This window comes from Mustela putorius, unplaced genomic scaffold (genome assembly GCF_011764305.1).
Source record: "Mustela putorius furo isolate JIRA1106 unplaced genomic scaffold, ASM1176430v1.1 tig00003962_pilon_pilon_pilon, whole genome shotgun sequence".
Classification (NCBI taxonomy): Eukaryota; Metazoa; Chordata; class Mammalia; order Carnivora; family Mustelidae; genus Mustela; species Mustela putorius.
The window spans coordinates 18,765,820-18,776,423 of record NW_025422106.1 but is presented as its reverse complement, the minus strand read 5'-3'; the positions used below and the strand labels follow the sequence as shown (position 1 = coordinate 18,776,423).

At 55.2% G+C, this 10,604-nt stretch overlaps 1 protein-coding gene across 2 annotated transcripts in view; it reads left to right on the top strand.

Moving 5' to 3' along the window:
- The first annotated feature begins 2,803 nt into the window (after nt 1-2,803).
- RHBDL3 (rhomboid like 3) overlaps nt 2,804-10,604 on the top strand; it is a 51,562-nt gene continuing 43,761 nt past the window's right edge. Inside the window, exons 1-2 of one of the 2 annotated variants that reach the window (XM_004747072.3) lie at nt 2,804-3,240; nt 4,764-4,787. In XM_004747072.3, coding sequence (XP_004747129.1) covers nt 3,130-3,240; nt 4,764-4,787 — 135 coding nt within the window. In that variant the 5' untranslated portion in view covers nt 2,804-3,129. The remainder of the gene's footprint in view (nt 3,241-4,763; nt 4,788-10,604) is intronic. The other variant, XM_004747073.3, reaches the window with a different exon arrangement.

Here is a 10,604-nt window from a genome sequence, read left to right as displayed (position 1 = left end):
CTCAACTGACTGTGCCACCCATGTGCCTCTGAAAGGATTTTCCTTTCTTTCTTGGAGAGATAGGGAGAGAGACTGCATGTGCATATGAGCACAGTGGGAGCAGGAGAGAGGGTCCTTTTTTTTTCTTTTTTAAAGATTTTATTTATTCATTAGAGAGAGAGAGCACACAAGCAGAGGAGAGAGAGAAGCAGACTCCCTGCTGAACAGGGAGCCGAATGCCAATGGTGAGCTTGATCCAAGGACCCCAGGATCACGACCTGAGTCCAAGGCAGACGCCTAACCATCTCAGCCACCCTAGTGCCCCAGGGGGAGAGGGTCTTAATCAGATGCTGTGTTGGGTGCTGAGCCCCACGCAAGGCTCAATCCCAAGACCCTGAGACCATGACCTGATCTAAAACCAAGAGTCAGAGGCTCAACCGACTGTGCCACCCAGGCACCCCTGGAAGGATCATCTTGTATTTATTTCTGAGAGAGACTGAGAGAGCACCTGTGCTCCTGTGGGGGATGGGCAGAAAGAGAGGAAGAGGTGGGGGGGGGACACCTCTTTTTTTTTTTTTAAGATTTTATTTATTTATTTGCCAGAGACAGAGGGAGAGAGAGCGAGCGAGCACAGGCAGACAAAGAGGCAGGGAGAGGCAGAGGGAGAAGCAGGCTCCCCGCCGAGCAAGGAGCCGGATGTGGGACTCGATCCCAGGACCCTGGGATCATGACCTGAGCTGAAGGCAGCTGCTTAACCAACTGAGCCACCCAGGCATCCCTAGGGGGGACACCTCTTAAGCAGGCTCCATGCCCAGCACGGAGCCCAATGTGGGGCGGGGCCTGATGACAGTGAGATCAGACCTGAGCCACATGCAAGAGCCAGATGACTAACTGACTGAGCTCCCCACATGCCCCCCACGGGCTTGTCACATGAAGGCACCTGCTGTCATGGACTGCCATGCCAGGTTGCTCCTACTAGCTCCCAGCCATACTATACTGCTTCCCAGGCCCCTAAAATGCCTTCTCTTCAGGTTTCTCACTTTCCTGGGTTCTGGGGACATATACTTTAGGAAGCCTTCTTGGAACCTCAAGAACCCCATCCCCCCGGACTTCCTTTTCTCCAGTTGAACAGTTTCTGAAATGCAGGGTTCAGATCCTCTTTATCTCTGTATTCCCGAAGCTCTCTCACGGGCACTCAGAGGAGCGCCGTCCGTGTTCAGAGAACTGAGCCTGCCAAGGTCTCTTCCACCTGGGGGATGACAGAGTTGGATCTGTTGATAAGAGATGCCTTCTTCCCCTCACCCCACCCCAGGCTTTCTGGACAGCTGGTCCAGTCCCAGAGATCTGAGTCTTCCACAGCCAGCACCCACACAGGTCATGTAAATGGTATTCCAGAGCGTGGGGAGGAGGCATTGACATTGACCTCAGGGCTCCATGCTTCCTTTTGTCCTTCCAGACCCGTGTCTTTCCACAAAGAAGTAGACCTCTCTTCTGTCCCCCTGAAGGCTGTTTTCAAAATCACACCCTATGCAGACAGTTTTATTTACAAGGAAATCTTGGCAGGATCTTGACTTGTTAGTAGAGTAGGAATGGGGGAGGGTGGTGAGAAACAAAAATAGTTGAAATGATCACACTTTCTGAAGCCGAGATGAAAATCAGTGTCTGTAGCAAACTCACCTAATTAGAACGGAGTTAATTTCCTCCTCTGTGTTTAAGGGGAATAGTCATTGTTGGGTGAGATGGTCACAGGTTGGATTCTGGGGCTGGGTTGGGTGTCTGCTCTATGGTGATGAGAATATTAATTGCAACTTTCACTGTTGGAAAAGAGTCTCCTTTTCTGACAGGGAAAGAGAGGAGCAAAGACCAGTGAGTGGGTGGGTGTTGGGTGGTGGGAGAAGGACTGGTAGGGGACTGACTGACCAGGACTGAGCCCCTGCCCTCTTGGGAGAGGTGGCATTTGTCCTAGCTGACCACTGGACCAATTTGCAAGCAGAGCTTCTGCTTCTGGTAGACAGTCTCCTGGGAGGGCTTTCCCACAGGGAATCAACACCCATTTTTTTTTTTTTTTAATAAGATCCCCTCTTTCTCTGATCTAACTTCAGTACTACTTGCTTTAGTTTCTTTACCTCCCTTCTCCCAGTTGGGGCACCTCTCTGGGCTTGCCTCTGTCAACCTGGTCAAATGAAGCCAGGGCACGGTCAGGTCACATAACTCTCTTGTAGAGAGGGAAAGATTTAGGATTTGGGGTCCCGACTGTCCCTATCTCCTGAGTTCTCCCATCCCTGAATTACTGGGCATATCTGGACCTCCCAGAATCTGAGACTGCGGGCAGGCGGAGAGATAGAAGGGTGTCAGGATCCCGTCCTCCCAGCATCCCGCCCCCAATTCACTCCCAGTTAACCCCGACGTTGCCAACTTAGGAAAAGCTTCACCCCTGCCTCCTTCGCGTATCTGCAGCCTCCGAAGGGATCATTAACCCGGTGGGTTTGAGAAGTGGGCGTTGCACCCCACCCCGACCCCGAGGCCAACGCGGTCCCGGGGTGGAGGCTGGAGGTTGGCCGTAATAGGGCCACCGACAGCGCAGCACTCCCCTCCGCAACCCCCCGCCCGGGGCGGTGCGGCCACTTACCCACCAACCCAGCCGCAGCTCTGCCCCCTCCCCTCCCGGGGCCGCGCCGCTCTGACCGATTTGGCTCTGGTGGTGGCGCCCGGGGGCGGGGGACGGCGGTCCCCGGGAGCAGCCCCGCCCCCGCCCGCGCGCCGCCCCCGAGGAGTCCGCGGGGAGGAGGAGACTCCGGCGCAGAGCGGGGGCCGCGGGAAGCGGGAAGGGAGCGCGGGGAGCTGCGGGGCCGGGGCTGGCCCAAGGGCGCCCTCGCCTCGGAGCCGGGCGTGGGGGCTGGGGCGCAGGCGGAGGCCGGCGGGGCCGCAAGCGCGGAGAAGTTTGGCGGCAAGGGCCCGGGCGTCCCGGGGTGGCGAAGCGGCGGCGCGGGGGCCGGGGCCATGGGGGCGGGCGCGGGCGGCGGGGCCGGCGCGGAGGCGGCGCGGCGCGCACAGAGCCCCTGGAGCTGCGCGGCCGGCGCGGCGCAAAGTTAGCCCGGCGCCCCGGGACGAGCCCCGCAGCCGCCCGCTGGCCCTGGACCCCGCGTCGACATGGGCGAGCACCCCAGCCCGGGCCCCGCAGTGGCCGCCTGCGCCGAGGCGGAGCGCATCGAGGAGCTGGAACCCGAGGCCGAGGAGCGGCCGCCCGCGGCGCCGGAGGACGTGAGTGCCCCCTCCCCCGCCCGGGCAAACTTTCTGGGGGGCTTTAAGGGGGAGCTGCCCCCGTCTCGCCCCCGCGGGGCAACTTAGAGGTTTCAAGGTGACGCGGGAGCGCCCCGGATTGGCCGGGTCCCCGCGGGCGGGAGGGGGCGGAGGGACCCGTCTCCCCCAAACGCGCGCGCGCCACCCCCCCGCTCGGGCTCCGCGGCTTCCCTGCGGGACGCAGCCCAGCCGCTGCGCTGGGGACTGGTCGGCCGCGGGAGCCCCCACTCCGCGGCTGGTGCAGTGCCCGGGACACGGCGTTTTCCCGCAGAGGCGGCCGCGTCACAGCAGTGACTCCCCCTTCCCTCCCACTCGCGACCTGCGGGCTCTCTGAGCCGGGGGAAGGAGCGGGCGCCGCAGAGTCCCCGGAACCCGGCAGCGCTGACCGGTCTGGCGACCCACTCCTTCGCTTCCGGATTAGCTCCCTCCCTGCACCTGCCCTGTCGCGACACTGATTGAAATTCAAGCCGGCCCGGTCCCTGAACCGGGCCGGAGGAGGGAGGGGAAGAGCGCTGGGAGCGGTGTTGCTTCCAGAAGAGAGCCTAGGAGTCCCAGACCGTGTCGATGCCAGCGATGGTCCCCCGGGCGAGGATGGGGAGGGGCTGCCCCAGAGGGCTTCCCTGCCATCTGCTGCTGGAGTCTCCTTCCCTTTGGTCCGGGGAGCCATCGTCGGAGTGGGCACTGGGGAGTCCTGGGAACTGGGATTGCTTAAGCTACTCCCTCCTGAGGTTAACCTGCATATAGAGGTGAAAAACTGGAGAGACACTCTGCTCTGCCCTAGCCCTCTCTCAGGCTAGGGAAATGGAGAAGCCAGGACCCTTAACCTACCAGTGAATGTACCCCAGGGGCGCTTAACCTCTTGCCTCCCCTCTGGCCCCCTTGGTTAAACCTCTCACCTGCTTCTGGCTCCGAAGCTCTGTACTCACCAGGCTTGTGCACTCAGCACTTAGATTCAGCCTCGGAGAGACTGTTTAGATTTCAGTGCATTTCGGAGACCCCTCCTCCCAAACTGCAGGCAAAGGTTTAGTGTTCATTCAGGGCTGAGTTTTCCTGAGTAGAGGGTCTCTGGCCCCCAGCAGGTCTAGACTGTTGCAGTAGGGTGGGTTCCCAGGTGTGGGAGTAGACGTGGACACGAGCTTTAGGCAGAAGTTATTAGAGGCCCTTGGATAGATTTGGATGCCTTTATTTAGTAATTGCTGAGAATCACCCTTGTTCCGCTTAGCTTATCCCTCCTCCTGCCTGCTGGTCTCCAAGAGAGGGATATCTCCCCCTCCCCAACCTGAGTTCCTTCACTTTGCTTAGTGCAGACTGATTTGGGGAGCTCTTCCCAGGTTCCACTGGTGTCCTGCGGCGGGTTCCTGAGTCTGGGCAGCAGCTGGGAAGCTATGTCAGGAATATCAGGGGGCTAGAGAGTCCGTGGTGATAAGTGTGTGTTTCTTTCTCTCTCTCCTCTTCCTCTTCTGCACGGCCTCCCTCTCTACCAGCACTGGAAAGTCCTGTTTGATCAGGTATGTGAGCGGTTAAATCCCCCCACTTCCTTCCACCCCTCCCCTCAATCAGTCTCCCTGCTTGCGTGGGCTTCCCTAGCTCTGCACTCCTGAGACGGTGACGTGTGGTGGGGGCGTGGCTTAGTGCATCTCTAAGAGTGATCGACAGTGCTCTCCACTGCTCTCCAGGTTTCAGGAGTAGGCGGTGGGCTCCCCTGAGAGATCCTTCGATCCCTCCTCCTCCCAACTCTGCCTCACCAGAGCTGGGTTTATAACATGTAGAAATTGCACAATGCATATCGAAAGCCTGGGATATTCCCTATACGCAGGCAGGGGGTGTGTTGCAGCCCGGACTGGGGATGTGGGGGAAGGGCTTAAGTTACTCTCCCTCTCCATTTTTACCTCCACGTTCAAAGATCCGTGGCCACTACTGAAGTCTACTCCGTGCTGTCCTTGGAGGGTGACTCACAGTATGGGCTCTTTTGCAGGCTGACTCTAACTTTGCGGCAGGGATGAGAGAGTTATGGGAGATGCATGTTATTGTTTGCAACTCCTAGCGTCTAGGTGTGGGGAGTGGAGGTGGGAATACCAACTTTGGAATCTGTTGATGGACATTTGACCTTCAGCAAGGAAACAGGTTCTTCGTCGCTTCCTGCCTGAGAGTTTTTGTGTATTCCCCCCTCTCTCTCCATTCCTCTAGCAGGGGAGAGGAGGCAAGGGATGTCCCAGCGTGGGGAGGGGAGTAGTGAATGCGGTGGTCCTGCAGTAGGCATGATCGCTCTGTGAACTTTGGGCAACTTTAAGTGCCCAGGCTGCTTGGGCCAGAGGGAACCTGTTGGGTTGAGCGAGGAGATGAAGCTGACAAAGTAGCTTGGGCCAGACCGTATCCTGCTGTAGGCAGGGAAAGCCTTTGAAAGTCTTTTCAACAGGGATCCAAGCAATGCTTTGGAAAGGTCCTGTGTGCCAGTGGGATGGAGGTAGGGTGGATTGCAGGAATGAGACCGGGACCTGCTGCAGTGAATGGACGTGGAGGACGACAAGAGTGGGAAGGAAGAGGGCTGTGGCGATGGGCAAACTGGAAGATCTCCCTGGACCCGTGTGGATGGGCGAAAGGCACAGACAACTTTGAGATGCTGAACCTGGACGGCAAAAGGGAAAATCAGGGTGGGGTGAGCTGTTGGCAGAAATGACAGCTTTGGCGACAGACCAGTTCGATTCCAAGAACCCCCCCCAAATGCAGGGACTCGAGTGGGACTGAGACCCAGAATTACAGCTGGAAAGTCATGGCAGGAGGGGGTGGGGAGGATTGGGGAGCTGCTTGCCGATGTCAACCACGTTAGCATGAGGCCTGGCTGTGGTTTGGGGAACATCCACAGGCTCCCGGCTCCCACCCCAGCGGGGCAGCGCAGCGCTCCCTCCGCTCCCACTCGCCACCCACTCTGCCTCCAGTTCCCGGGAGCGCAGCAGCTGCTGGCCTGCAGCCCTGAGGCAGGAGGGGCCGCCTGCTGCCACCGACACCAGGACCAGCAGGCTGCCAGCCCTTCACACCTCCCGCCAGATTTAGAAGCAGGACCTAGAACAAAGTGTATCTTTCTTTTTCCCTCTGTGTCTGTCTTTCTCATTTGATTAATTTTCTGTGTATGTTTACATTTTAAAAGGAGCTATTTGGGTGAATGGAGGAAAATTTTAGTAGGAAGAATTTGGAGCAGAGAGAGGAGAGAGTGTGTGGAGAGAACGTGTAGCAACTAATATTCGCAGGTGGTCTGTGAAGTGCACTTTCCTCCACCAAAGGGAGGTCCTTCGTGTCACAGGGAGCATCCCCCTGGTTCCGGGAAGGCCCGGCGGGAAACTGTGCTAGACACAAAATTAATTCTAGGAAAGAAACTCACAACATACTCTGGGCAAACAATTGTCTTTCACAGTAAGTTCTGCCTTATGTCTGTCTATTCCCTGCCCATCATGTGGTGTTAGAAGTCCATTTCTGGGGGCACCTAAGGGGCGCCGTTGCATATGTGCCTTATTCTAGGTTTGGGCTGAGGTCATGATCTCAGGGGGCATGGGATCAAGCCCCACGTCTGACTCGGCACTCAGCAAGGATTCCGCATGTCGCTCTCCATCTAAAATAATAAATCTTAAAAAAAAAAAAAAAAGAAGAAGAAGAAGGAGAAGCCTATTTCTGGCACTTTCCTTCCTATGGGTGATTTGTGTTTAAGGAGAGCTGCTCCTGAGCAGGGCTTGACCTCTGGCAGAGATCCAGTCCCTCTGTGTTCCTTGCCCCTACATTGTGAAGCTGTCCCCGGGACCATTCCCCAGAGGCACTAACTGGAGAGTAGCTATGAAGCTTCACAAAGGTGTATGCAAGTTCACGGGCAAGGGTGTTCAGAATTAGGAAGGGTTTTCCCCTTGCCTCTTCCCATGGGCCTACTTAACGGTAGGACTTGAGGATTGGGGACCTTGGGGCACTTAGGAAAGAACATTCGACTGGAGGTTGAGGCAGTCCCCTCAACCACCTTATCCAGAAATAGCCCTGACCAGTCCAACTGTGGTCAGTGGGATGGGGTTCATGACACCTGTTGGAGTCCCTGTGAGCTGATGTGTTCACCTTCCAGAGGTCGATGGGATGAGAAGCTGGCCCCAGTAGGTCCTCTTTTCCTTCCTCGGTCAAGGGAACCCCAGTGATTATCCAGTTTCCAACTGGGATCTGCTGGGACTTCTCCCCCAGGATTTAGAGAAGGTATTGCACCGTTTCCCTCTGTGCTGTCTGGTTCTTTAGCACATGGAGTAGCTTTGACGTAGTAGGAGGCTAATTAAAGCCCAAGAACTAGAAGTCATGACCTTGGCCTGTTGGTCCTATATGGTCACCCCTCAACTAAATGGTCAGGATGCCTTTTGTGGGAGTTGGAAGTGAAAACAGGTGACCCCAGTCCCTTGGAGGCTCCCCACCCAATATTCTGGGAATTAGGCTGGCCTGCTCAAGCAGGAGAGTAGCGTGGCAGCCCTCCTTACCCCGCCTCAGACTTCATCCCCGTGGTTCCCGGGACTTACTGTAGGCAGGAAACCTGGAGGTCATCACTTCAACCCCCAGATGGTCCATTATACATTTTGTTTCCTATTTCCACATCTGCTTGAAGGGATTATCTTTTCATGAGCTTGGGATCTGAATGGTTTTCCTAAATAATAGATTTTATTTGATCATTTTTAAAAAGATTATTTATTTATTTATTTGACAGGGAGAGAGAGAGAGAGAGAAAGTGAGCACAACAAGCAGGGGGAGCGGCAGAGGGAGAAGCAGGCTCCTCCTGAGCAGGGAGCCCGACACGAGGCTCTATCCCAGCACCCTGAGATCATGACCTGAGCCCAAGGCAAACGTTTAACCAACTGAATCACCCAGGCGCCTCGTATTAGATTTTAGAGTTACCCAAATACGAATCTGTTGTCAAAGTGTACTATCCTGGTACAAAATGTCTGATTTTTCCGTAGTTGAATCTGTTGAGCTTTTCCGTCGTGATTCCTCCTGTTGCTTTGGATCTGAGACAGTTTTCATCCCTCTTTATTTTGTTTAGAGTTTATTGATTCATGTAAGCAATTTCTACACCCCACATGGGGCTCAAACTCACAACCCTGAGACCAAGAGTCACATTCTCTTCCAACGGAGCCAGCCAGGCGCCCCAGTCTGCATCCCTCTTTAGATCTTATAAATATGCACTTCTATTTCTTACTGCATTTTCTGTGGCTAAAGAAATCATCTAACCCTTTACTCCAACCAGACCTTGTTCCAATCCAGTTATGCCAGCACTTACTTTTTTTAAATATTTTTAAAAGATTTTATTTATTTATTTGACAGACAGAGATCACAAGTAGACAGAGAGGCAGACAGAGAGAGATGGAGAAGCAGGCTCCCTGTTGAGCAGAGAGCCCGATGAGGGGCTCCATCCCAGGACCCTGGGATCAGGACCTGAGCCGAAGGCAGAGGCTTTAACCCGCTGAGCCACCCTGGCGCCCTAGTGGTGCCAGCACTTATTAAGAAACATTACCTTAATGTGTTTGGAAAATTTAACACTTGGTAAAAATTTTTTTTGGGTGGGTCAGTTTATTCTTTATGTCTCATCTATCACACTGATGTTTGTAATTTCGCACAACGTGCCCTTCAGTCCTTGCTTTGTGAAGTTCCATAGGATCCTCTTTTTCTGGCTATGTTTTGATAGTCTCAGTCCCTTCCCGAACTTCAGGGAGGGGCCAGCAGGGATCCAAGGTCAAGATCTAGGTTAAGCGCTTAACCCATCAAGGGCTTCCAGGGTGGGAAAGCCATTTCCAGGTTCACCCTTAAAATACCTTCAAGATCTGCCAATGTTTAATAAGCAAAAGTGTTTGGAGCAGAGTTCTCTTAACAAAGCCCAGTTGCTTTCGAGCTCAGGTGAGGGAGAAGGAAAAGAAAGGATTAGAACTAATTTGTTTTTTTTTATCTCCCTCCCACTGGGAGTATGCATTTCTCAGGGCCCCCCATAACAGCCCCAACTTTGCTAATCTCCCAGCAGAGCAGACAAATTTTGACTGTCCCACCTCTGAAATTATAAACGTGCTACAGCCAGGACGTAGAGCAACTGAGAGGGCCTGCTGGGTACTGAACCCTGGATTTGGAGTCAGATGGACCTGGCTCCAAGCCTGACTGCCTTTGTGACTGGGGCCAAGTGGCATTAGCGCTCTGAGCCTTAATTTCCTTGTTGGTCAAACAAGGACAGTGCTCTAGAACTCTAGGAACAATGGTGGGAATTAAGTGGAAGTAGAGACTCTTTCCAGTGTCAGATACCAGTGGACATTCGACAGCCTCTTAACTGGGAATCAGAATTTGCTGGAAGACGCACAGGGCAGCTTTTGAGATCCAGGCCCCCCCGGGAAAGCAGCGGCCTCTCTAAACCAGCTCCTTCCCAGGGCAGGCTCCTGGAAAGAGAGCCACTTCCGAAACCAGAGGGTTTTCCTGCTGGCTTTCCCCCCAAGTGTCTCCCCTGCTCGGCCCCCTTCTCTCCAGCCAAGGTTTTCCTTCGACCTGACCCCGAAACCTACCTCATTTGCAGTTCTCCCGCAAGCTGGCTTAAGTTCTGGGAGCTGAAAAGAGGCTCACACGGGGCCATTGAATGGATTAGTGAGGGGCCACAGAGAAAACACCTGCCTGGGAGACAGGGCATTGACAGCGGGCCCCCTGGAACACATGATTAGCCAGCAGAAAGAGGTTCCCAGAGAAGGACAAAGCCACAGGTTTGACTGGAGCCCTTGCTCAGGCTCTGCCCTCTAGCTCTGCCCTCCAGGGCCCGTGGGCTGTGGATGTCCCTCCACCACAAAGCCAGCTTTCCTATCCTGCTCCTGCCCCAGTGACCTTGGCAGTCATGCTGAATTAACCCTTTTATCCCTGACCACTATGGATGGCAGTTGAGCGCTGGGCCAAGGGAGCCGAGATCATATGCCGCTTGCCCCATAAGGGGCACACACGTGTTCAAGCAGAAGGCACGTCAGACAACAGCCCCGTGGGTGTTGTCTGGGGTTCCAACGTCTTTTCCGCATGCAGGCCCTGACCGTGGGGCCACCTCGCTCATGCTCGCCCCTCTGGGGCTGCTCCCACCTCAAAGACCCTAGGTTAGGAGAAGGCTGGTGGAAGCCTCCAGTCCAATCTGCTCATCTTGCAAACGGGGAAGCAAAGGCCAGCGGCCTTCTGAGGTCACTCGGTGCAGTCGTATCAGAGCTGGGACTAGAGCCCAGTTCTGTTTCCCTCTGACCTGTGTTCCCGCCACCAGGCCTTGCAGCCTTCCATTTGCTTACTTGGCGTCCTGAGTGACTAGGGCAGTG